Source organism: Manis pentadactyla, chromosome X (genome assembly GCF_030020395.1).
Source record: "Manis pentadactyla isolate mManPen7 chromosome X, mManPen7.hap1, whole genome shotgun sequence".
Lineage (NCBI taxonomy): Eukaryota > Metazoa > Chordata > Mammalia > Pholidota > Manidae > Manis > Manis pentadactyla.
In genome coordinates, this window is record NC_080038.1 from 10,143,236 (window position 1) to 10,170,309 (window position 27,074).

The window sequence follows — 27,074 nt, forward strand, 5'->3', positions numbered from 1 at the left end:
CAGAAATAGTTTTTTAAAACAAACAGAGCCAGGCTGCAGCAAAATTATGACGCAGGCAAAGTGTGTCTGTGTGTCAGGGTGGGGGAGGCTTATACACGGTCTCACCTCACCTCTGCAGGCCTGTCTTTATTCCTGACCACCACTTTCTTCTACCTCCCACAGGCATATATCCTGAATTATTTTCCCTGAAGAGTCTTTTGATCACCTATGATTAACTTAAAATATTAATAAGAAAACTATCAGTTAATATCTCAAATGTTAATTATGTTATATCAATAAGGGTAGAGTTATTAAAGAGACTTTGAAACTTACCCAGCTCAACCCTCATCCTAATTTTACAAATGGGGAATCCCGAGGTCAAAAGAGGCTAAGTGGCTAGTCCAAAGCCAAGCAACGACTTATTAGGAAGCTATGTCTGGAACCCAGACCTCCAACTGGTCTAAACCTCTTTGCACTTCATTAACCTGTGTACAGATGACACCTCCCCACCTTACCTAATACACTTCTCTCCTCCTCAGGTATTACCTTCTAGCCAGAGGGTGCCCTGAGCTCCCACACCCGTGCCCATCGCACCTCACACCCTGTTCATTTCCTTAGTGTGACGTTTGGGCCTAAGCCAAAAGGCTGTGGACGCTGACCTCACATGAGAAACAGCTCTGTGGCCTCTTGAGCTCCACATACAAAGTAGGATGTGATGTTCTTGGCTAGTTCAGTACAAAGGGCAATGTTTAAAGACAACACCTGGCTGCCCCACATCATCTTTTTCTCAGTTTGCTATAATTATTCCAGTTTTAATATAACCACAGACACTTACCTATTGCTCTCCTGCAAATACATATTTTTTGAAAGCATTTTCTTTGAAAATAGATGCCATAAAGTGTGCTTCTATCAAATTATTAAAATAAAATTACAGGGTTGAAAGGTGTTAGGTAAAATCGAGCCAAAATATTTGCTGGTCTGGTTAGTTACAGGCGGAAGAAGTCGCGCCCAGCAGGGCAGGCAGCGAGTTTTTAAAGAAGGTAGGGGGAGGAGGAGCACAGATTTACAGCGGCAAGAGGATTGGCTAGCCTAAGGCACCATTTCCAGGTTGGGAGGGGGCAGCAGCTGGGGATTTTGGCACGTCATCAGCGTCCGACATGCTCACCCCTCCCTCCGGTGCCTCCAGCCTTACAAAAGGCAGGAACTTTCATCCTTGGCAACTTGATGTTCCCATTGGAATACCCTTCATTGGTCTAATCTCTGGCTCTTATTCAAAATGGTGAAATGCGGGAGAACTTAGAGATCACTCAGAAGGAGGCCAAACACTCCTCAATGTCAGCCCATCTAAGGATGCAGAATGGCAGGCCCAGCCCTGAATCATTATTGGGTGGCAGAAACTCAAGAATCTATGTTTCTGAAAAGCTCTTCAGGGATTCCCTTTAGCTGCCAGATTGGGGAACCCCTGATCTAGGCAACACCTCATTTTACAGATTAGAAGGCTGAGGGGCAAGTTATGCAATTAAAAATGATTAACTCTCAAATGTGGAATTCTTTCCCGCTACAGCTGGTTTGCAGGTAACATCTCCAGGTCGCAATCTGAGCAGTTACTGAGACAAAAGGTAAATGATCTAGTCTTTAACATAGCCTCTAAGAATCTCTTTCTATTGTTGGGCCCAGAGGGTAACACACTTCTCAGAGAAACCTGACTGCTGATTGTGAAGGGAGGTCATCATAGTGGCAGTTGTCCAGCCTGTGGCTTACGGGGCCCTTCGCACAGAGCCACAGCCTCTGTTTCCCTTACTACCGCTGTGCAATAAACCATTTCAAAATGCAGTGGTTTGTATGACCTCTCGCCATTCTGGGGATCAGCTGGGCCAACAGTCCTTCTGCGCATTTGCTTAGGGTCCCGCACGTGGCCGCACTGAGCTGGCGGGTTGGGTTTAGCGGAGGCGGTTGCGGGAAGAACACGGAGCTCTCCACGTGGCTAACTCGGGCTTTCTTCCGGCGTGGAAGCCTCAAGGCAGTGGTTGAAGAGGACAAGCCCTGCAGTTCAGTGCAAGCAATTCCCGAGTCTCTACTTTTGTTAAATCTCCCATTGTCCAAACAAGTCACACAGCCTAGCCCAGGGTTAACGTGGACACGAATACAGAGCGATGGTCTATTGGGGGCCATCCATGTGACAGTCTACCTCAGCACTGTCACTGCTGATTAGCACGTAAGCCAGAGTGCAGCAGCTGTAATGCGGAATGAATCTACCTGACTTTGTTTCTAACTGGTATGCGATTACCAAGAGCAAAGGGTTTTGACCTACAAAAGTGACACTTTGATATAGTTCAACCTAATAAAATACACCAATGTTTCTTCGAGCAGTACTAGTGAGAATATGATGATCTCCCTACCTATCTCAGTATTTTGTCACATTCAGAGTTTATTAGCAGCTCTTTTTGAATCTGGATCTGCTTAGAAGTAGCACAAGTCATTTAAAAGACAACTGAGTATAGAACTTGAACAAGTGATTTGTTCTGCATCTTTGATTTTCTAAAACCTTCCGAGGGTATGGTATAGTGGTACGTGCTTTTACATTTTATTTTTGAAAATTAAACTATTAGATTTACGCAAATACAAAATAGGGAAAATGATCAGAGAGAGTCAAAAATTAACTGGCAAAGAAGAGTGTAAGCACACAGGGTGGATTTACAAAGAAATTGAGTGTGAAAGGGGGCAAGCTAAGCAGTGGGTTCCCCTCTGTGCCTGCTGTGTGATAATCTGTACCATCCATGACGTTTAAGTGGATCTAAAAGATTTATTTTCCTACCACCTACCAGGAAAACTAGTTTTCATGAATAATGAAAATGTTTTCTGTTCCTTCCACACTTTCCTTCCTTTTCAGGGAAAAGAAGGAGCATATATGGTTAGAAACTCCAGCCAGGCGGGAATGTACACTGTGTCCTTATTTAGTAAGGCTATCAAGTAAGTATGACGTAGATTTATTCTTTGTCTTTTGTGTATGTTGTTTGAATATGCTGGCTATTCACTCACATTTTGGGAGAAGACATCATCTTTAAACTCTGGAATTTGAGGTCAAAGTATTCCTCTTGAATGCGACCATTTATAGTTGCCTTTTTTTTTTTTCCAACTTGCAAGGGGCTGGTCTCTGGGTGTTCCTCTCCTGCCCATCCCAGGTGGCAGTAGAGTGTCCAGCACAGCATGCCTCAGTCAACATTTCTTAAAGGAATTCTGGGTTATCCCCTTCAATTTGGTCCTAAGCCTAGAAAGAGAAAAATAGCAATGGAGCCTCTATAATCTTGGCCCTAGCCACCTGCTGAACTGAGACACCTACCCCAGCGTCTGCTTTTTAGCAAGTCTCCCCTACAGTGGCAGAATTAGCAGTTTGAATCAGCATAGCTTTGTTGCCAGAGAGCTTCTTTCTACGATCTGTCCTCTTGGTGTGGTTAAGAGTTCGGCTTTGAAGCTGCCCTTCTGGGTACAAATCCTGACTCTACCATCTCAAACTTCCAATGTTTTGGAATAAGAATCTGGTCAAATCTTGATTAGGACCATTTGAAAAACAGTATTTCTATGTGGACAACCCTCTTTTAATGGTTGGTTTGAATGACCCTCTGCTGTGGTGCTTTCTCCATGTGCCCTGCCCTGTGGTGCATATATGTGTTTTTGTAATAATTGATTTAAAAGTTATTTTGAGAATTTTTTTTACAGGGTACCTACCCCCAGTTTGAGAGGACAGGATGTACCCTAAGAAGCCACCCGGCATTTTCCAATGGCCAGAAGCCATGTCTCCTGTGCATCTCATGTACTAGGTTGCACACCTGGATATTGGCTAAAGCCAACCCAGTAAGACGTGGCAGAAGACTTGGTTCACTGAATATCAAAAGCTCTGTGGCCCTCTGGCTCTGCAGCTTCAGCCAAATCTGGTATCAGAAGTGCCCCTAGTCATGCTTCTTGACACCAGATTCATTTTTGAAGGTGACCAGATAGAAAAATCAGCAAACAGATAAGCAATCAATTGATAATATTCCAAATCAGTGGATACAGAAGTCTCCTTCTATGAAACACCATCAATGGACTTGAGTGGACTTCATGTTGAGATTGAGAGCAGATTAAAAATTTGCAACAAGAAAGCACCCTTTCTGCTTTTTATAATTGCAGTTTTAACTAGGCTGGCATTACTGCAACACCAATTTGTTAATACTTTCATATGTGCCAAGCATAGTGCAAACTGATATATAAATAATCTCATGCAATTTTTATGACAACCAGAACAGCAAAGCCAGGATTCAAAGCCAATCTTTATAACAACCAGATGAGGTAGCTAGCACGCAGTAGAACTGGACTCAAAGCCCAGCTCTTGACTACCATGCCATCCTCCAAAATGTAAGAGAGGCATATTATTCCTGATATGCCTAAATCAATGTACATCAATTCACCATTTTCCAAAAGTAGAGCTGAAGGAGAGAAAATCATTTTATGTGGAGAAGTTAGAAGTTCACAAGAGAAAGTAAAGGACATTCCCCACCCACTTCATCTTACATGCTGCACTCCCAAAAGAGCCTTGCTCTGGGTGAGAACGCCCACAATCCAATCACCTTCGCCTCCCTCATTATCAACTTCATGATTATCCTAAAGGAGAATTGATGCTCAGAATAACGGTCTGAAAACACGGCAGGGCTCTCAGCCATCAAAGGAAGATTCCAGCTGTATACTTACATTTTATTGGCCACAAATTCTGTGTGTGCACCGAGGCTACACTGAGTTCAGAGAGGAGCACTTTCCCATATCGCGAATTGCCATAGATCCCTCCAGAGAAACACCAGATGTCTAGACTGAGAAACGCTCTCTGACTTCCTTCTCCAAAATGTGCAAACGCACCTAACATAATCACTTAACCATTGTTTAATCAAGCTTCAATTGTGTATTAAAAACGTTCAACATTCTTTCTTCCTTACTAGTGATAAAAAAGGAACTGTCAAACATTACCATGTGCATACGAATCCTGAGAACAAATTGTACCTGGCAGAAAACTACTACTTTGATTCCATTCCAATGCTTATTCACTATCATCAACACAATTCAGCAGGTAATTTACTTCAGCATTTCTTTTATGGGTTCTCACTGATAAATATAAATTTTCTTGGCTACTACTGATCCTCTTAATAGTCTTAATTATATAGGGAACCATGAAAGTAGGGGAAAAAGGTCTCTCAAGCCCTATGCCTGCTGTGATTTTTAAACTGCATTTCCTAGAATATAACATTATACACTCCATAATGCCAGGAAAAATGAACTTGAATGAGTTGAGTGGCTTAGAAGTAGAGGTTCTTGTTATAAAAATATTTGCAGGTTTTTTCTGCCTATAGAAAGAAGTAAGTTGATTGCAAAACTCAAACATTATAGAAAATGTAACTTCCATGGACCAAGTTAGTGTCTATTCTGACTGAATTTTTTCTATGCTGATACTAACACTTATTATTCATGATGTATTTAGAAATTATATATATGTATATATATTATATTCTTATAGATGAGATTCTATACATACTACTTTTCATCCTTTCTTTATTCAATGTCTTAGCAATCTTTCCATGCAAATTCATAGTGCTAACTTTGTTCTATTTAACAGCTACATAGAATTCTATCAGAGAATTACTTCACAATTTATTTGCCTAACCCTCTGTTGATTAGCGGTTGGATCACATACAATATTTTCACATTACAATCTATGTTTCTGCACAAGTCCTGCTCCCACAGCTCTGAGCACCTCTCTATTTCTGTAGCCAAATTCCCTAGAAGTGGAATTTCTGAGATAATGCTTAAAAACATTTAAAATTTAGACATTGGCAAATGCTTTCCAGAAAGGTACTCTCCCACCAACAGCAATTTCTTCATCCTCACCAACACTGGGTACTATTACTCTTTTTAATTTTTGCCTAATTGGTGAAAATGTATATTGAACTCCCTTCTAAATGGAGGTGTTAACTAACCTTATTGTGATAATCATTTTGCAGTATATACATGTATCAAATAATCTTGTAGTACACTTTACAGTTATGTATGTTATAGGTCAATAATATCTCAATAAACCTAGGGAAAAAAAGAGAAGTGAAAAAAAGAAAGAAATCCCGTCTGAATGTCTTTTCTAAACTAGTGCCCTTTAGGGGCAGTGTGACTGGATGAATTTCTAGCAGTGAGTAAAAATAAGCTGTGGGCTCAGCATCAAATTTGTGCAACTCTGTCTGACCTGATTACATGCACATAGGTGAACTGGCTTCATTCCTGGCTTTGATTTTGGTTCCTGTATTTTTCCTTTGCCCCAATTTTCTCAATTGTTTATTTTAATGTGTAGCACCTGAGAAGTACACTTTGAACAAGCTATTATATAAATAGACTCCAAGTGGAAGGACTCCATGCCAGAGAATGCAGGAAGAAAATATTAAAATGTTTATTTAGATTTGTCTTTTAAATCTCAGTCTCTTAAGTTTCCTATCTGTGAGTGTATTTTATGATTCACGTAATGTATCGATACAGCAGCAATCGTAACATATACACGTTTTGGAGGAGTGTGCTTTTTTTGCCAATGAAAGTTGCAGGATTTAGAACATTTGGAGACCACTCATATAAAAAGTAAATAAACGTATAGAAAAAGGAAGGAGAAAAAGGACATAGGTGACAGTTCCCAAGACTTGGAAAATGTCACACACTTAAGGCAAGAAACATATATATTTTTTAATGAGTTCTTTCAAGTCACTGTACATACTCTATCTTAAACCAGCTTTACCATAATTTGAGTAAACAATTTAAAATGAGTTGGCCACTTGATGCAGTGCAGGAGGAGCTTCCATTTTTTAAATGAAAGAGTCTATCAAGCAAGTAACTTTGATGGGATTTTTAAAAATCATATAAGGTGGTTTTACTCTTTCATTTTTGCTTTACGTTGAGCTACTTATTCAAGTCAAGCAAATTAATACAACTACAAGATGACTATGCACCACAGCCTCCTGAACTCTGTGCTTTTTTAGCGAGTTCGAAGAGAGCGTGAGCAAAGGCGTGAGCTGATGCGGTGTCATGTCATGTCATGTCATGTGCTGCTGATTCCATTGCAGGCATGATCACACGGCTCCGCCACCCTGTGTCGACCAAGGCCAACAAGGTTCCGGACTCCGTGTCCCTGGGAAGTGGTATGGACACACCCTTGGACTCTTATACTCCATGCCATTTTTGGTTAAAAAATATACATATGTGTGTGTGTGTGTGTGTGTGTGTGTGTGTGTGTGTGTGTGTGTGTGTGTGTAATTACTTCCCTGAAAAAAGAGTTAATACAGGAAGGGGGCCCGTGTATAGATTGTGCCAGGGAGGGCTTCAGCTCTAACATATTGGTTCATTTTCTTGAAAAAAAAAAAAAAAACTAAATTAAAATCTTTCTGTCCTCCTAACCCAACTGGGTAACTTTCCCAGCATTGCCAAAAAGATTGTCAAATTTTTCCTCTTATTAGATCTAATCATCAGCCTCTGGAACCCCATTGCCTGTTCTTTCTTCCTCTGGGATTCTGTGTCTGCTCAGGGGAGCCAGTTTTCAACCTTCTATATTTAGAATAATGACATCCACCGAGATCGTAGTTCAATTTGCTTTATAAGAAAGCGTAACAATATTTTACCAAGCTAAGGGTATGGGGCCCACTTGACACCAAGTCTTTCCAAGATGCCTCCGGTTAGCAAAGTGTTTTTCCTCTACTCTTGTCAATAACTGCAGCTGCTTCAAAAACAAGATTGTCCTGGTGGCATTATCCTGTGGCCTAATAGCCCAAAGACCCCATTACTAAGGTTTTTTTCAAAGAGATCAGATTAAAACAAAAAGACTTGCTGTTCTTCATACGGTCAGTGTGAAACTCTCATTGGGGAGAAAAATCCCTCGGGAAGCCTTCTCTTCTCATCCTGAAGAGTGTCTGTCTTGCCTGATTAGGAATCTGGGAACTGAAAAGAGAAGAGATCAGCTTGTTGAAAGAACTGGGGAGTGGCCAGTTCGGAGTGGTCCACCTGGGCAAGTGGAAGGGGCAGTATGATGTTGCCGTGAAGATGATCAGGGAGGGCTCCATGTCCGAAGACGAATTCTTCCAGGAGGCCCAGACCATGATGTAAGTTGCTTGGGAGGAGTGGCAGGTTAGCCCTCACCCCGGAGGACATTCATGCTAAGCGGCCTGTTCCTAACATCTGCAAGGCCTAGAGCAAGAGCCCACACATCAGATATAAATATTTAGAAGTTATTAATCAAGCCAACACACTAATAAATCAAATCAGTTCTTTTGCACTCCTACTGACAAATATACCTTCATACCAACCTGAAAAGCCATATTCAAATTTAGAATTTTCAAGACTTTTTAGAGAAACCAGCCCCTGGCCCTTGGCCCCACCCCCCAACTCTGCTTTCTCCTGCCCTTCCTACACACCCCCTCACCAGCTCTGCCCTGCACTGCACTGTGCTCAGTGCTATGGGCAGACAGAGCATTTGGGGCATCCAAGCTCCCTCTGTGTCTCCCACAAACAGTGATCTGCTGGGTAATGACCTTGGTTAGGGGTAGGCACACTACCAGTATGGTTCAGTCCTGGTGAGGACAGACCCAGAAGAGTCTGCATGGGTCCTGGAAGTGGCCTCAGGATTATGTGGACAGGAGATCCCAGAGTCCTGGTACCCCAAAGGTGATCAAGAAAGGGATGTATGGGTTCTCAGTGGGCATGTCTCCTTGGCCCTCTGGCCTCCTTGCCCTGTAGGAGGTGCATGGTGGGGTGAGGGCGGAGTGGGGCCCTATAAAGCACGTGCCCCTAAGGCTGGAGACCCTAGAGGCCAGGACTGAGGCAATACTGAAAATGAATGCCCTCCAATGTCCTTTTCCTTCCTGGTATCTTCATACAGTTTGGTGAAAAACTCTTTCTCACACTACCTCTTCCCTGATCTGATAAATGAAGCTGCCTTTCCCAGCGGCCTCCGCTCCAAGCCCAGTCCTCAATTCTTGGCAATATGCCTGTGTTCTCTCTCTCTCATCCTTATAAATACGAAGAATTATTTTAAAGATTTAACCTCTTTTTGTTACAATGGTGAATCAGACTTTGAAGGGTGACAAAACATCCAGGTTTGCCTGGAACTGTCCTGGCTTTAGCACTAGAAGTCCTGTGCCCCAGGAATCCCCTCAGTCCCAGGCAAACAGGAATAGCTGGTCAACAACTTTTATGGAACAAGTTGGCATGATATGAAAAACAATGCTATAATAGGACTTTGGTCAAAGATAGTTGAAATCACAAATCCTAGCCTGCTATGGAGAAATAACAATTTAAAAAATTTGACTTAAACACTTGTATGGTATTTACAGGCACCTCCCTGAGCACTTTCTAAATATTAACACATTCAGTCCTCCTAAGAGGCCTATGAGGGTTGTACCATTGTTATTTTTACCTTATAGGAAACCAAAGCACAGAAATGTTAAATAACTTGCCCAAGGTCACCAAGCTAGTAAACGTGGCAAAGAGGCGATCCAAACCCAGGTAGACACACCAGTGTCCCTTCCCTTAGCCATGCCTTTATGGGGACCAAAGGTACCGAATCACCTTCACCCCAACTGCAGAACTGTTTGGAAGCAGAGGTCCTGTGTGATATAAGCCCTCGGCTGGGGCTGGCTTTCATGGGCGTGCAACCTGCAGTCTAGAGGTCCCTGCCCTTAGAAAGGCCGCCCACTTGGTTTAATGCTGGGATGTCACCATCTTGAAAGTCTTCATAATTCTTAAACAAAGCTGCCTGCATTATTCATTCTGCACTGGTCCTTGAACATTCTGCCTCTCATTGATTGTACCATCATAAAACTGCAGAGGGAGCCCTTAATGTCCTCCTCTCGTAGGACAGAAAAACCCGGCAGAAATTCCCCTAGGCTCATGGTGTAACGCAGTGGCCTGGTCTCATTTTGGTAATCACACAGAATCATAAAAAGTCACTAACAAATCACCTAGTCATAAAGAAAGAGATTAAACAGTACCATAAGCGGAAAGTGTTCTGTACTTTCTTCCAAAGGTAGATTATTACCTCCAAAGGTAATAATCAAACTAAGGCTTATCGTGCGGAAAGCATCAGTTGACAGGGTGTTCCCACCATGTGCCTCCTGATCAGCAGCTGAATTTGCTCAGGGAACAGTGCTTACTGGGTGAGGGACCTTTGGCCCACAGCAAGCCTTCCCTCCGCAGGGAGCAATGCTCAGTACCACGCAGGTCTCTGCTACTGCTAAGAGATGCATAACTAAGCTCATTGCCCTGAGTGACCTAAGGCATGTCCCTTTGGTGTAACTAAGAAGGAAGAAAGTAACTAAGTATTTAATAAATCCTCATTTATTTAAAAAGTTAAAAGTTGACATGTTAAATGTAGATTTACTTTCTACATTAGAATAGAGAATCATTCTGTAAATTGATCAGAATGGCTCGATTGCATAAGCACAAGCTGATGAACACATCGTAATGGCTGAGTATCCATCTGTCATGACCGACCACAAGTGCTACATCATGTGGTTACTCTTTTCTAAATTTATTATTCAAATATTGTAACAACAATGTGGAATAAATTTTTTTTAAAAGAAAAATCAGGCCTAATCTCACTTCCCTAACAAGGCAGCTATTTTCATTTTACCTATGCCTTCCATATTCTGGTACTATTGTTTTTTTAGAATGAAATGTTTAGACAGGAAAGTCAGATGTTTGAAATGATTGTTCTTTGGGGGTAGCTTCCTCCAAATCTGTCATGGAAGTCCTCAAGATCACACAAGACCAAACAGGATTTCCAAGGCAACAGATCATTGCGCCCCCGATTCTCAGTGGGAAAGGTGAACACAGTACACCCACAAGTGCTGAATTGCAGCCGGCATGGTCAGTGTCCAATACGAGGCCACATTTTTTACCTTCAAAGGCTTGTGCTCCCCAAACAAGACCCTAATCTTTTCCCTCTCTTTTTATGTTCAAGTAGAAGAGGGGGAATTAAACATCTGAAAGTGATTCCTTTAGGACATCTGGAAAATGGAGTGTGGAAATTCAGTACTGAACTTTGAAAATCTGTTATTTCCAGGAAACTCAGCCATCCCAAGCTGGTGAAATTCTATGGAGTGTGTTCAGAGAGATACCCTATATACATAGTGACTGAATATATAACCAATGGCTGCTTGCTTAACTACTTGAAGAGTCATGGAAAAGGACTTGAACCCTCCCAGCTCTTAGAAATGTGCTATGACGTTTGTGAAGGCATGGCCTTCTTGGAGAGGCACCAGTTCATACACAGGGACTTGGTAAGCAAAGCTTCTGGAAGCTCACAGAAAGGCAAGAAAGGAATGCACAGTTCCTGCCTCCCATGATAGGGCCTTTGGTCAGGGGAGGCGGGGGCAGTCCTCATAAAAGAAAATGGAACAGAAAGACTTTGGTTAACTTAGTGTTTCCTGGAACCATTAAATCCATGTAAGTTGACCTTTACTCCAGGAAAGCTTCATGCTAAAGCAGTTGTTTGGTACAATAACTGAAGAAAAAAAAACCCCAGAAGGAAATGAAATGTGTGTGGGTCTTCAGGTCAGGGTGGGAGTGTGGCATGTTCTGCACCGTGTGCCCTGGTATTTATGTTCAGAGATTTCCTTGTGCTGAGCAGCAAGCATGCCATGCACACTCGTTCAGTGCGTTTGGTGGCTCCTGGCACAGCGCTGATGCCTTCAAAGCTCCTGTTAATGTGCCCCTTCCTGGCGGTGGAGAGGGAACTCCTAGAAATGATTTTTCCCTTCTCGTTCAGGAACTAAGGTTCTCTGTAACACGAAACACCTTTCCTGTTGTTTGACAAGGATGGCTGCTTGGCTGCAAATACTTACGGGAGCACCTTTTCATTTGGAAAAATTTTAAATTACAAAGGAGAAAAAGACAACTTCTCGACATTTGGGGCTTTGATAAGCAATCTTTGATTTTGCTGAGAATTCTGCCGAAGACAAGGATCATGTCAGATTTGGATGTCAGGACATTCTTGGTCACTTTTACTAATTTGTAATTTTGTTTTTCCTCCAAAGGCTGCTCGAAACTGCTTGGTAGACAGTGATCTCTCGGTGAAAGTATCTGACTTTGGAATGACGAGGTAAGCCAGTGCCAAAGGGATGACCGATGAAAGAGAGATTTCTGTACCACCTCCGACTACCTATGAAACCCGTTTTACCTCACTTCACCTGTAAGATGGGATTATTCCTCAGCAATTATCCAAAGTCCCTGATTAGTTTTCAACACCCTGATATTTTCTAAACTTATTTGGATAAATCTGTTATATATATATATGTTAACTCAATCCAGGCTCCTTTAGTCCTTTCTAGTTTCCTTCTTAACATATGTTCAACTAGGCAGAGCATTCACACTAGGAAAGATTTTGTTGTTACATCATTAAATTTTCTGTATCACCAGGTAAGGTGTGAAAGAAGCCTCTGAGATTCTCTTGATGGGCATTCTACCACTACTACATGATTTACAGAAAGTATTTTGTCGATATTGCAGTTTAAAAGAGTCTTCCATTTTCTTAATTCAGAATCCTCAGACTATTTAAGCCTCACAATTTTCATGCTTTTACATAGGAAATGAAGATGTGTGTGTTGGCCTTTCCATTTAACAAACATTGATTGAGTGCCTGCTAAATGCCTAGGTCTCATGGGTGACACTGATGTAAATGTGATCATTCCTGCCCTCCAAATGCTCACAATTTCATCCAGAGGGCAAGTGGATGTCCCTGAAATTGAGATAAAATACAGCTATAACGTTGTGCTGATACAACATAAACACATAATTCTGAGGAGGAATAACAGTTTCAAAGACATCTAAAGAGTTGACCACGGCCAGCTCTATTTAGCAAACATGCCCCTAAAACACCATAGGAGGGTCTGTTTTTTTTTTAAGTCTTCTCCAAAACTCAGTAGTAGGAAGTGCTCCTCTTCTGGGCCCCTCAGCACGCTCTAGGTGTCCCTGGAGCTGTGTGCCACCTGCCATCACTCCACCCGCCATGCACCGAGTCTCCTACGCTCACCCTCCAAGTGTGCAGCTCTCTTGAGCACACGACAGCAAGCCGCTCACAGCTGCTTAGAGCAGGGAGAAGCTCCCAGGACAAGGGCACTGATTCCCACTGCGTTCCCAGAGCAGGAATCCCGGCAGTTGTGCCAGCCTCCAGGGGCTATATGGTCAGGTTCTTTGCAGCTTAGGAAAAGGGGGACACAACGTCCTCCTCTGATTAGAGGATCCTGGAGGCAATGGACCAGGTCCTGTGGGTCAGGAAGCTCGTGGCCCCATCATTTGATGCCTGTGGCTTCACTTGGTCCTGATGATCTAAAGAAAGGTTTCAGCCATGAGCAGAACCCAGTCAGGGGTACCAGTGTAGTTTCGGGCTGTCTGGTGGCACCTGAGGAGCCCAGGTGAGCCCAGGGAGGAAAGTATGGAAGGTACTGTATGTAATCCAGAATGACTTACTATTACTCTCATTAATATTTCAAAGAATGATTCACCAAACCAGCTTTTTCTGATATTTTAAATATAGTAAATATCTCTAATACATTTTGGTAGTAAAGTTTTCAAATTATATCCAAAATTTGTCTCCATAATGTTCACCTTCCTGTTTTCTTAAGAGTCATTAATTATTTGTTCTTTTGTGGGGATAATAGGGGGTTCCCCTCTATTATGTAAACATGTAATTATAAGAAACACAGCAATAGTGTATACAGTAAAAAGTAGAATCTACTCCCCACCCCTTCATGTCATTTTCAGCACTAGGAGTACCGCTGCTCAAACACACGGTGGCTGGCCTGTCATACCTTATTCCTAGGTAGACCCAGTCATCTTCACAAACGTGTACATTTACTGTTTGTTCCCACAAAAATGGAATCACGTTATACACACCTGCTTGTCCACATAACCACGTACCACAGGCATCTTTTAGTTTTGGTAAATACAGTCTTAGCTCATTTTTAATGGCTGCATACTACTCTACTAATGTTCCACATTATATTTAATCCATCCTCAACATGTGGACATGGAGGTCGCTTCCATTGTTATTATTATAAACAAAAATATAGTCCATAGCCTTGAATATGCATTTAGTCTTGCTATCCCCATGGGATATTGCTGTTCATCATGGTTTATAACCACAAAAGATTAGAGGTTACTTCCTTCCATGGTTGACCAAATTCTGTTGATCCGTGAGAGGGAAGACTATTCATTCCATACCCATGATGCTGCAGGAGAGCACGGAAACAAATGGGGAAAATGTCCTTGGTATGCCATTACTGGAAAAATCCAAGCAAGCCACAGTATGACAGACACCCAATTTTGTTCAAATTATACATAGGAAAAAAAGATCAGAAAGTACAAGCAAAAATGTATCTTGAATGATAGAATTACAGGTTATCTTTGGGTGAGATTCTGAGTGATTTTATTTTTACATTTCTGTGTTTTTCTGTATTTACCAAATATTTGGCATTCAGATTTTGGTATTGTCAAAGTTAGATATGATTTTTAAAGCTCACAAGCCATTAGCAACCTCCAGCCAAGGTCACACATTGAAAGGGCACAACAGATCTAGAGAACCGGGGCACCCAGTGGAGACTGGATGGCCTTCATCAGCCTGTGCCCCCACGGAGCTGTGGCGGCCAGCAGGGGTCTTCCCATTTTGCCCAGCCAAGTGGCCTAAGGTCTGTGTTGATTTTCCCCTGCAGGTATGTTCTTGATGACCAGTACGTCAGTTCAGTAGGAACAAAGTTTCCTGTCAAGTGGTCAGCCCCAGAGGTGTTTCACTACTTCAAATACAGCAGCAAGTCAGATGTATGGGCATTCGGTAAGAATGTGGCCACACAGGCCCCGGCCCCATTTCGTAAGCTAGCTTCCACAACAGGAAACCACAAGAGCAGCAACATTTTTAGCAAAAGCCCTGAGCACTTACAAAATTTACCCAGATGGCCTGCGACAAGCAAGAGATTGAAGATCCTGATGACCTTGTCTTGGGTCCGTGTTAGGATGTCCGCCACATATTGTATAATTTGCATCTTCCTAGCACCTACTCATCAACTCATAGGGGATAGAAGCTCCTCCACAGAAGATTTCAAACAGTTTTTAAAAAGGAGTCATGAAAAGCTAAATCCAAGTTTGCACGAAGTCTAAAACGTTGAAGGGCTTACAATGAAGTCATCGACTTGCTGCAGGAAAGCAGCCGTGATAAGCATTCCTTTCTGAATTGACTGATTCTTTGGGCTTGCCTGGTATAAACACCAAGCTTTTGGGGCCCACACCAATTTCAACTAGTGCCCTTGATAAAATTCCTCAATTAGAGTGGCAGTCAGCAAACCACAGACCAGGACCAAATCCAGTGGCCTGTTTCTATAAATAGAGTTGGACTGGAGTACAGCCATGCCTTTACATCCATGCATTGTCTCTGGCTGATTTTATTCTGCAACAGCAGAGGACACTAACCAACACAGATACTGCGTGACCCACAAACCCTAAAATACTCTGTGGCCCTTCACAGAAAAGGTTTGCTCACCCCAATTTTATTAAAACAACTACATATTTAGTACAAATAACTATCAATCCAGTAAAGGTAATGAGAAAAGCGAAACAATTCTTAAATTGACATTTTTATAGATTTTCTGATATTTTTCTACACTGGGGGCAATGTCTAGCCTGTTTACAATCACTTGTTGCATGGATCCGGGAAAAAGAATCCAAATTATCATAAAGCTATGGAATCTATTAAATGCAGCTGAGACCTATTTCATGTCTGTCTTAAGTATAATTAAGCATAATTTGACTTTCTAGATGACATCCAAAAGACTGCCTGACAAAAGGAAAATTCAGTTTGCCATTTACTTTCCTATATGACACAGTTTTTAAAAATAATTATCCCTTTTGTAAAACTGATCTTGTTCACTTAAAAAAACTATCCAATGTACACAGAAAAAGGAAACACTGTGAAGATGGCATTTTGGTGAACCATTTGATATCGCTTTGGGCTGATTAACTTGCCAAAATTAGTTTCAGCCTTCTGGTATCAAATGACAGGCCTTATGAAAGATGTTTTTTAAAGTCAGTAGCCTCACTCAATAGTTACATCTGCGTTTTGACCAAGCATTTGCATTTACCCAGCTTGCTTACCCCCCTTCTGCCCAGAACTTGACTCCAGACACTTTCTGTTTCCAAAAACTAAATCCATTCTGAGTATTCAAAATGAACCAGGGCCTCTGAAAGCAAATCTCAAAGAGGGAATCCCACAGACAGTTTACACAGTCATATTCTTGAGATACGCAAATAACTTTCCAAAGAGAGAATTGTGGAGGGAGCAACATGTATTCGGGTGGTTGTTTTAGCATGTTTGCTTAAAACAAAAATACTGCCACAACTTGTAATGTTGCCTTATTGTAAATATTTTACATAAACTCCTTAGCCCTAAAAGCCAAAGAAGTTTTGAAGTTAGTACTTCAGTTATGGTTCTAGAACAATTTTCTTCCTTTTTACATATGCCCGGTTCTTCAAGGTTTTGAAGCTGGCTGACTGTTGAAATTTTCTGGCTTGGCCAGTGTGACAGCACAATGGCCACCATTTAGAGAGCATTTCAAATGTCCTTGTGCTCTTAAGTGCTCTGCATGTTTTATCCTATTTAATCCTCAAGGCAACTCTATGATGTGCAAACATCCATATATTACAGACAGGGAACCTGAGCTGAGGAGAGTTAAGACAATTGCCCAGCCTGTAAACAGCAGAACTGGGCCTCAAAAGCCGCATCTGACTGATCCCAAATGCTACCCTCTTGACCACCATGACCAGAACTCAGTTTCTTAACCTGGAGTCTGCAGTGCCCTGGATGGGCTTCAGGAGACTGGGAACAACCAGGAACCACACGCAGAAGTGCCATGCGTTCACTTTCCCAAGGGAGAGCCCGTGCTTTTCTTTCAGATTCTCAAAAGGACACCTGACCCTCAAAATATTATGAACCATTGTGGCAATATGAAAAGGAGGAATGCTGCCAATGATTTTATCTTGAAATTTCCCCTGAAAGGTAACTGGAGCATGCAATGACATTGTCGCACACAAGTGCCAAGGCAGAGAGATAGGGCAAGGACCTCAGTCAGTGGCCCCTGAGGTTTGGAGCAGGTGGTCGTCACTGTGAGATTGAACAAGGCCCCAGGCACCTCTCTGAAGCAGTTCAAGAATCCTGGCCCCAAGGAGGTGCCACTGCACCTGCCCTTGCCATTTCTCCATTTACCAGCAAGCAGGGTGCCTAGGTCTCAGGGAACATGGAGAAGAGGCCCAGGCTCCAGAAGTCATGGTACAGGCCCACCCTCCACATCCTGTCCTTTTTGCCAGACCTCATTCCCCAGGGATTCCTCACTCTGAACCCTAGCCTTCCTGGCCTGGTGTGTGAAGCTCATTTGACAGACCCTACCTTCTGATGTCTGTTCTCTTTCCTTTTCTTCTGCTGGCTGTCCCGTTGGTTCTCTGCAGGGATCCTGATGTGGGAAGTGTTCAGCCTGGGGAAACAGCCCTACGACTTGTATGATAACTCCCAGGTGGTTGTGAAGGTCTCCCAGGGCCATAGGCTCTACCGGCCCCAGCTGGCATCAGACACCATCTACCAGATCATGTACAGCTGCTGGCACGAGGCAAGTGGAAGGTGGGCCAGGTGGATCCAGGGTGGTTGTGCAGCAAGAGTGGGGAGGCAGTTTTGAGGGAGGGCACCTGCTGCAGAGAAGCTGAAATGGCCCCGGGACCCTGCCTCAGGTGTTCAGAATCTCAAACCAGCACTCCAGGGGCCGACAATCTACCAACTTCTGTCCAGCACTGCTCTAAGAACTTTATTAATATTAACTCATGTATCCAACAGGAAACACAATTTGAGGTAGGTACTATTATCACAGATAAAACCAACAAAAGAGGAAACAGGGACCTAGAGAGTTTAAGTGACTCACCCAAGGTCACACAGCTATTAAGAGGCAGGCCGACTAGTGTTGGAGTCCCTGTTCTTAACCACAATGCTAAAGGTCTCTCCTCAAGTAGAAAACGTATAGCAGAGAACACGTGGCCACATACAGAGAACACATTATGGTCATGATTCCTTCCTCTCTTCCCACACCCCACAAATCATGAATAAAAGCATTCCAGGCAGATAAAGAAAAAGGGTATCTTTTGGGGCCAACATGGAGCTGAAATTGCAGGGAATTCATCTGCAAAGCATCTACTATTTGTAGAACTAAGGGGGATGCATGTTAAAGAAGTATGAGGCACCATCTCTGCCCTCACTTAACTCACTGTACACACAGACACACACACACTCATGCACAGTGGGACTGAAAACACCAAGCAGTTTATAATTACACATGCAAAATAGAAACATAGACAAGTACGGGAAGAATTCAAAGCAGAGGGAGACCAGCTTCCCGAAAGCACTGATGTCTGAGACAGGTCAGGAAGTCTCGGCGGTGTCCATAGGTATGAGTGGAGACGTTGTCAAAGGGTGTCCATGTGAGACCAGCACAAGCAGAGGTGCAGAGGCCAGAATGAGCATGGTGTGCCTGGCTGTGCTTATTGTTGGAAGGGCTGGAAATTGGTTTGGAAGAGTCGGTCTGGTCCAGATGCTGCAGACTGAATGGTGAGGAGAAGAGTGCAAGGTTTTCTTTTTACAGGCAATGGGGAGCCATCAAAGACTTTTGAGAGTGACATGATAATAGAGGACGTCTAATAGCAGTACTCTAAGAGCCCCCAGCTCATACTCATACCATTATATGGTACTGCTTCATTGATGTAGGGCCTAGTGCTGTATTCATGCATTCATTCATACCCTAGTAAAAGGCAGGCTGCTGTCATGTTTAAGCATGTGGACTCTGGACCCCAAATGTCTGGGTTGAATACTAGCTGTGTGACCTTGTACAAGCTGCCTAACATCTCTGTGTTTCACTGTAAAGTAGTTAACTGGTAGGATTACTGTGTGGATTGAACAGGTGGATATTATGAAGTCCTGAGCACAGTACCCAGTACACAGTATGTGTGTGCTCTAAGTGTTTGTTGTTATATATTTCAGAGCATTTATGCACCAGGCACTATGCTTGGTGCTATGAACAAATTGCTGCACAGGACTTAGAGAGTTCCTCATCTCTCCTGTTGGAGCTGAGGATCCCACTTTGGAAGAACTGCTGACTGCATCACATACGATTTTATCAGTTAGCCTGACATTATCTCCCAAAATATGGCGCCTCCTGAGTTCCCACCCTAGGGCACTGGCAACACTACAGAAGGCTGCCCTACCCGTTTTACCCTAGCTGTAGTGTCAAAGGTGCTGAGAGCCTCTGGCAGGGCTGGAAGATTAGACAGGGTCAGCTGACAGTGAGAGACCTGTCCCTGCCCACAGCCAGGCTGACTTGCCCTGTCACCTGTCGGATGGAGAAGCTGGGTTGAAGCCCAGAAGCCCCCTGGTCCTCCCACTGTGGCTGCTGGCAAGGTGACTATGCCAGCAGATGCACAGGGGCCCCAAACAGCAGGGAACTGCCTTCTCCCCACATTTGGCCCAGAAAAGTGTGTGCATTGCGGCAGAATCCATTGAGAGGCCTGCAGAGATAATCCCCAGGTGAAGGCTCTGTGTGTAGTGAACATTTTCATTTGCCTAGCTACTTTTTTTTTTTTGAGAGGGCATCTCTCATATTTATTGATCAAATGGTTGTTAACAACAATAGAATTCTGTATAGGGGAGTCAATGCTCAATGCACAATCATTAATCTACCCCAAGCCTAATTCTCGTCAGTCTCCAATCTTCTGAAGCATAACGAACAAGTTCTTACATGGTGAACAAATTCTTACATAGTGAATAAGTTCTTACATGGTGAACAGTACAAAGGCAGTCATCACAGAAACTTTTGGTTTTGATCACGCATTATGAACTATAAACAATCAGGTCAAAAATGAATATTCGTTTGATTTTTATACTTGATTTATATGTGGATGCCACATTTCTCCCTTTATTATTATCATTATTATTTTTTTTAATAAAATGCTGAAGTGGTAGGTAGATGTAAGATGAAGGTAGAAAACTTAGTTTAGTGCTGTAAGAGAGCAAATGTAGATGATCAGGTGTGTGCCTGTAGACTATGTGTTAATCCAAGCTAGACCAGGGCAATAAAACATCCACGGATGCAGAAGATTTCTCTCAAAACAGGGGGGAGAGGTTCTAAGCCTCACTTCTGTTGATCCCCAATTTCTCACCTGATGGCCCCCCTGCGACTGTGCCTGTCTTAGGTTGTTCCTCCCTTGAGGAATCTTACCCGTCTCTGGCTAACCAGTCATCTTCCGGGGCCATACAGGGAGATGTAAAGTTGGTAAGTGAGAGAGAAGCCATATTGTTTGAAAAGGTTAGCTTTTTACTTCTTTGCAGATTTATGCCCTGTGGCTTCTATGCTCAGCATTTGTCTTGAGGTATCTTTACCACTTGGAGGAATTATGATACTCGGTAAATTCGATATGAGGCACGAATTCTATTTAAGGGTTGTAATTAGGAAGGAAGAAGAAAAGCTATAGAAGTAGCAGGCGGAAGAAAACATGGGAAGATTGATTATTTCTTTGACATATCTTCTTGTAGAGTAACTTAAGCATGTATAGGTTTTAAACTACTAATTAAATTGCGCACACACATTAACATAATAGGAATACAGTTACATAACCAAAGCAGATCTATAATTACCAGCCATCTCCAGTGAAGCCAAGAAAACCAGTTAGGCACCCTAGGCATTTGTGAAAATTTGTCTGTGATATGATGGATATTGTCCAATTGTACTTGAACAGTCTGAGAGAAATCAGACAAATTAAAACAACCCATTCCTGGGGACTGTTCACATCCCATATGTTCTTTTAACAGTAGATAGTCTGTAGTTGTAAGATTTTGGAGCGCTAGAACTTGCACTTCTCCTAATTCTTGGTTGAGTTCCAACAGTGTAGATGCAGTCAAATTTGTTGTTTTACTGTATGCACAGGCCAGCTTAGATATCTCCTTCTTCATTCCCATGGCAAGTCCAGGAACCGGTGGGATGAATGCAGCTACAACTGCAGCATCGCCTGGATCTTTGTTGGGGTTTTTTGATGATCATCTTCTGGTATGACTCTTCCAGAGAGTGCTGATGTTGGAAGTTCTTCTTCATATCGTATCTTAGTTCATTTTCTGGGTAGCCCAATTATGCTTTGATCCTCTGTATAAACACAAACAGACCCTTTGCCCACACTTTGATCTGCCCTTTATACCATTGTGTAGAACTCATTGGAGGTCACCACACAGGAACTGCTTTTTTTTTTTTTTAAGAGAAAGGAATATTATCAGAAAAGTGTACCTCCATAGCCGATCATCTGGCACCCTTTAAGTGATCAAAATTAAGGATATTTGAAACATGCATTAATCGTTGATTTATCGTTAGTTTGCCTAGCTACTTTTGCACAATTAAAAAAATGTATGAACTAGAGCATCATTCTGTTCAGTCTGGAACAGACTTGCTCGTATTTTGGAGGAGATTGTATTTCATTTGTATTTTTACTTGGGAACTTTGACATCTTTAGGATATTATTTTGTCCTAGTCAAGAACAAGCAATGTTTTCCTATGCGTTTTAAAGTTTTCCTCATTTGGGGGGTACATTTATGTCAGTATTTTATTTTGGTGGTGTGGCTCATGTAAATGGGCTTTTCTCTTCCATTCTATCTTCTAACTGGTTATTGTTCATATATATGAAGGCTATTGATCTTGTATGTTAGTTTTATATACTGCTCTTCTGGTATGTTCCTTTATCATTGATTCTCTTGGTTCTTCCAGGTATACAATCATCTCTTATGCAAAGAGTTTTACTTTTTCTTCTCCAATTCTCAGGGCTCGAATTGTTTGCTCTTTAGTAGAAATGTCTGCAGAGTTTCCACATTTAAAAAGTTGCTAGCTTTGGGATGAGGCATAAATGTCTTATGTATTTTATTTGTAACCATAACTTTCATAAACTAAACCACTGGGGTTTTCTTTTATTTAGCTTCCAGAAAAGCGTCCCACATTTCAGCAACTCCTATCTTCCATTGAACCACTTCGGGAAAAAGATAAGCCTTGAAGAAGAAATTAGGAGATGTGATGAGGACGAATATAAATGTTGGCCACCATTTTCATTCTTTCAAAGGACAGTAGCAAGGCACGGACAATGTCATTTAGTTAGTTCTTAATAGTGTTCTGTGTGCTGTTTGTTATTTTATCTGGAAATGAACAAGGTATGAAACAAAAGATTTCCTTGGAATTTAGGTCAAATTAGTGATTTTGTTTATGCTGCTCTTAATATTACACTTCCCAGCGTATAGCAGAAGCACATTTTCTGATTGCAATACAGAGAGGGTGAGTACTATGTATGAAAATTGAATGGAATTGGAAAATTATCTGTTGGATATTCTTTTCTTTATGTCACCACTATCATGATAATTAAATATGCTACCAACAAATGCAGAAATGTGGACATTTGCCTTCATGTTTCAATGTTCTCAAACTTTAGCGTGCAGGAAAATCAGATGAAGAGTTTATTGAAACACAGATTCCTTAGGAACTACCCCAGAGCTTCTGGTAGAGCAGGGCTGAGTTGCAGCCTGAGAGTTATTTTTAACAAGCTTCCAGATGTTCCTGCACAATCAGTCCGAACTGCCTCTAGGGGGCCACCTTAGGTAGTACGGCCCCCTTAGGTGGTCCATAATTCAATGCAAATGACACAGTTCTCTGATAATCCAGATTAGGACAATGACTATGTCATGTACACAAATATACAGCTAACTAAAGTTAAGTAATATTATTCAAGAACGTATTAAATATATTTTCATATATAAAAGATGCTAGGGTATAATTTGGTGCCTCTTTACTTAACATTAACCGTTATCAATTATCAGTTCTCGACTCAGTATAACCCTGGTCTTATTTCTAGAATTGATTAGATTGCTGCTTTCTAATCATTTTAAATTCTTGAGTTTGGCACCCTGTGGCTTCTGACTAGTTTGGTAAGTGAAGTCTCTGTTTCAGTCTTCTATCTTGACACAAAGGTTCAAAGTACTATTTTAGCTTCTAGTGGCTTTTGCTAAAAGGAACTTCAGCTTCCACACTGTTCCTGGGAACGCCCTCCTTTGCAGCCTGCTGCTGACCCATTGTTTTAATCTGTTGGAGTACCAGCGTCTCTTCTATAATGCCAACAAAGGAAAGAGAAAGGTTATGTGGAGAACACTATTAAATGAAAAGACCCCCTAATTAAGCCCTGCTGCTTTCCAGGAACAAGTTAATCTCCCCTAAGAGACCTTCACATCCTTTCTCACCCTACTTACTCTCTCAGCCCCCAGCTATTATCAACGGTCCCTCTTGGTTATTTGTTTCTTGACATTTAAAAACTGACTCCTGTATTTTCAGAAGAATTGACTTATGATAATAGTCTTCCATTTTTTTACAGAGGTACACAAATCTCAGTTTATAAGGAAACCGAACTTTAAAAATAACCACTAGGGCATTTATACATTCAGCGAGCAGTACCTAGCAGCTGCTATGCCATTCTTTCCCACCCGCGGGAAACGAACAGGTAACACGACCCCTCCTCCTCAGGGGCCCGGAGTCAGGTCGGGGTGCACCGGGGCTGCTCCCTCTGATGCTGCCCACCAGGGGCCTGGGCCCCAGCTGCTACCCACCCAGAGAGTTCCCCTGCCCAAGCTGGGTCTTTCTGGTCTTCCTCTTAGAAGCGGTTTTCCTTTCTTCTCTTTATATATTTTAAATATAATCCTTTTTATAACAAAAGTAATACATACTTGTTGCAAAAAAGTTTAGACAATACAAAATCATCTACTATGAAAAGAGCTAAAGCCTTGATTAGATGCCTGGTTCCAGAAATCAAGTCAAGCAAGATTTTAAGATACCAGTTGCAGAGTATCAAAAACTCAGGAGGTGATGCTAGGAGGAGCTAAGAAAAGGAACTATTCAGAGGCTTTTGAAATGCCATTTAACTACTCAGTGGGGCTATCTAGCGTTCATTGTCGTTTTAAACCAGGGGCGTGCCTACACTCTTGGAAGTGAAAAAAAAGGTCATCCTTCCCTGACTTGTCTAACTGATCAACCATTAACATTAGCTCTGTAGAATATTTCAAAGACAAAGTTACTCTAACGTCATGCTGGTCACCACACAGAGTGAGTTGGTGGGTAGAGTTGGGAGATTTTAATCCATTTAATCTATTCTGAATCAGTCTTCAGGTATGAGCTCAGAACTGTGCTGGGGGCTCCGAGGTACTTAAAAACAGTATTAGGCTTGGTTTCTAACCTGATGGTGTATACAGTCCTAACACAACTCTTTCTAAAATGATTTTGTAGTTGTTTTGTACAATAAAGCAATTTGAGAAATTGGGATACATTCCAAGACATTTGGGAGGTCAAGGTCCCAGGGAGACAGCAGCTTCGTCCATGGAAGTGAAAAGCAGACAGAATCCGCAATAACCCCAGCACATAAGTACAGAAGAGACTCCAGGAGTGCGTAAATCTAGTACATATTTATTAGTGTCTGCTCTGTGCCCAGCACTACTCACACTGCAGGTGAATACAAAAGGTTGAAGAGATCAGGTGCCCACTTGAGAGGGTGACATTCAGTTGGGCTTTCTATTCATTCCAGGGGTAGAGAACAATGGAAATGAGTTTCTATCAGGCTTGCTATGGGTGGGGGGGGAGGTGCTCACGGAGGCCCCTGGTGCTAGTTTTACGTTGTCAGGGAGATGATGATCAAGCAGCTTGGAAACGAGAAGGTAAAAACTGGCTAACAGCTCTTTGGATTCTTCTTCCCTCTTTAGACCTGTTGCCCTAAAGAAGGCATGTTTCAGTCCAGTCACCACCGAGGGCAAATGACTCCAGTACTTAGTTTAGTTAATGGGAAGAGAGTGTGTCATCCTTCACACCTGAATTAGAGTGAACAGTGTGTGCCATTCACGATCTCTGCAGCTCCACCAGGTCACGCACACCGTCCTTAAAGTGATTCCTTCAGCTTCCATACAAGACTGGAACACTTGCTCCCACCAGAAATCCTTTTTTTCCCCCCACAACTCCAGCAACCCAACAGACATTTCTATTTCCTTTACCCATGAACAGCCTGGGAGCCCAAAGTCACACTTTCTCTATTACTCTCAAATATAAACATCTCTTTTAGAAACAGAAGAAAAGTCAAATCCCAAGGCAGAAATAAATACTGAAAGCAAGTGAAAATGCTCTCTCCTCAGGCATGTCTTCTTTGGACAACTTTTCCTGGACAGAGCCAGTGTTTTGCTATTTAATGACATCTTAATAATCTCATATTTTCTGTACTATGAAATGAATGTTCACATACCATAAAATCACCTCAAGAGGAAATCAAATAGATTTTTCTAAAACGAAGTCTGAACATCATCAACATTTTGGAATCCTGGATTATTTTCTCCTTTACTCAAGTCTACAGAGGCATAAGGATTCTGTTCACTTCTTGCTTGATTTTTCCTGTGAAATAAAGTGAAGTCACCTTATACAGTGATGTTAGAATGGCACTGCCTCCCTCGAGCTCCACGGGGCCCAGGCATCTTTTACGCCTTGGGATCAAATCACTGGGGTAACTCCTTTGCTATCAGAACCCTCTTAATGGACTATCAACACTGCAGTGCTTTGGATTCACTTCTGTAGCCCAGCAATTGGTTGGCACGATGGTCGCAGAGTGTGGAAGTCTAGTTAGAGGAGTATGAGCTCTGGAGTTAGGGTGGAATTGGGGAAGCAGGGGGTGGGGGGCTCTGGGCCTCGGTTTGCACATTCAGAATATGACGTCAATTATGTAAAGTCATTGAAGTAATGCTAGCAGAGCACTCACAGGACCTGGCATATAATCCACAATAAACATTAACCAATATGGTTAGGAACTATTTTGTTTTAGGAACTCAGTGGTCATTTAGCCAATCACCTCACTTTAAAGCACTTCCCTACTAAATTATCAACTTCCAAAGTGTGAAGATCATGGTAGGACAGCTTTGTAGTACAACCAGCTTTGAAAACAGGGTCTATATTGCAACCTGTTACTGACTAGCTGTGTCAACTTGAGAAAGTTACTTGGCCTCTCTGAACCTCGGTTTTATATTTACACGAAGATAATTACATATTTACATCACATGTTTTGCTGAGAACATTCATATGTGAAAGTACTGAGAAGGGTAGCCGGTCTTATTTTCCTGTGTACCTTCTATTAACATGGTGCAGCAAGAAGGAGGTGCCCCCTAATAATTTATTTAATGACTTAACTTTGGAATAGTGTCTCATGTGCAAATTTCTGCTATGTAGAAGAGTGCTTCTCCAACTGTCATCACCTGGGGGGGCTTACTGAGATGCAGATTCTCCAATGCTAGGTCTCCAAGAAACTGATCATTTTGGCTGGCTTTGGGAAGGACACTTGGAGGCAAAGGGTGACAGGGAGACTGGATGTATCCTTTTGTATTTTTTAAATTTTAGCCATATGAATATATCTATTCAATGCCTAATTTTTAAAATGAAGCTATTTGGGGGACTAAAAAATTTCTATAGTGAAGAAAATTGAGCAAAATAGATTAGTGCATGTAAAAATTCTATAACAAATGTGTTCAAACAGACCAAAGTGTGCATAGAGATTTGTTAGGTGCTATAAAATGTTATTGACCTTATTTACAGAAGTCCAATGAAAGTAAATGATTTCTCAAGGTCAGAAAAAAAAATTTAGTGGCAGAGCAAGAGTGGGAATCAGGTCTCCAATGATTTAAACCCCTCGATCTTCAACTCAATAACCAATGAGAGGCTGCCTGACTCATGAACTAAGGGGATCATACCAAGTCTGGGCTACCTGAGAAGGAATGAAGATGATAAGAGAGTAGTAGTTGGAAGCAATTCTCAGAGCTCATTCTTGAAGGACTGTCCGGTTCAAACCCATCACCAATCCAGTCTCTAGGGCCACTTCTAGACCCCGGGGGACTCATCAGTAAGGAATACCCCCAGCCCGCCCACCCCTACTAAGTCTGC

At 42.2% G+C, this 27,074-nt stretch overlaps 2 protein-coding genes across 5 annotated transcripts in view; one reads left to right on the forward strand and one right to left on the reverse strand.

Moving 5' to 3' along the window:
- BMX (BMX non-receptor tyrosine kinase) overlaps positions 1-22,534 on the forward strand; it is a 44,565-nt gene extending 22,031 nt beyond the window's left edge. For 2 of the 4 annotated variants that reach the window (XM_057495814.1, XM_057495815.1), the window contains 10 exons: positions 1,544-1,598; positions 2,870-2,949; positions 4,947-5,074; positions 7,098-7,172; positions 7,955-8,126; positions 11,087-11,303; positions 12,060-12,124; positions 14,733-14,851; positions 17,512-17,680; positions 22,054-22,534. In XM_057495814.1, coding sequence (XP_057351797.1) covers positions 1,544-1,598; positions 2,870-2,949; positions 4,947-5,074; positions 7,098-7,172; positions 7,955-8,126; positions 11,087-11,303; positions 12,060-12,124; positions 14,733-14,851; positions 17,512-17,680; positions 22,054-22,237 — 1,264 coding nt within the window. In that variant the 3' untranslated portion in view covers positions 22,238-22,534. The remainder of the gene's footprint in view (positions 1-1,543; positions 1,599-2,869; positions 2,950-4,946; positions 5,075-7,097; positions 7,173-7,954; positions 8,127-11,086; positions 11,304-12,059; positions 12,125-14,732; positions 14,852-17,511; positions 17,681-22,053) is intronic. The other 2 variants (XM_036912923.2, XM_036912922.2) reach the window with 1 other exon arrangement.
- A 1,999-nt stretch (positions 22,535-24,533) lies between these two features.
- Positions 24,534-27,074, reverse strand: part of ACE2 (angiotensin converting enzyme 2) — a 37,068-nt gene continuing 34,527 nt past the window's right edge. Inside the window, exons 18-19 of the mRNA XM_036912921.2 lie at positions 25,396-25,541; positions 24,534-24,875 (exon numbers count right to left, since the gene is read on the reverse strand). Coding sequence (XP_036768816.2) covers positions 25,433-25,541 — 109 coding nt within the window. The 3' untranslated portion in view covers positions 24,534-24,875; positions 25,396-25,432. The remainder of the gene's footprint in view (positions 24,876-25,395; positions 25,542-27,074) is intronic.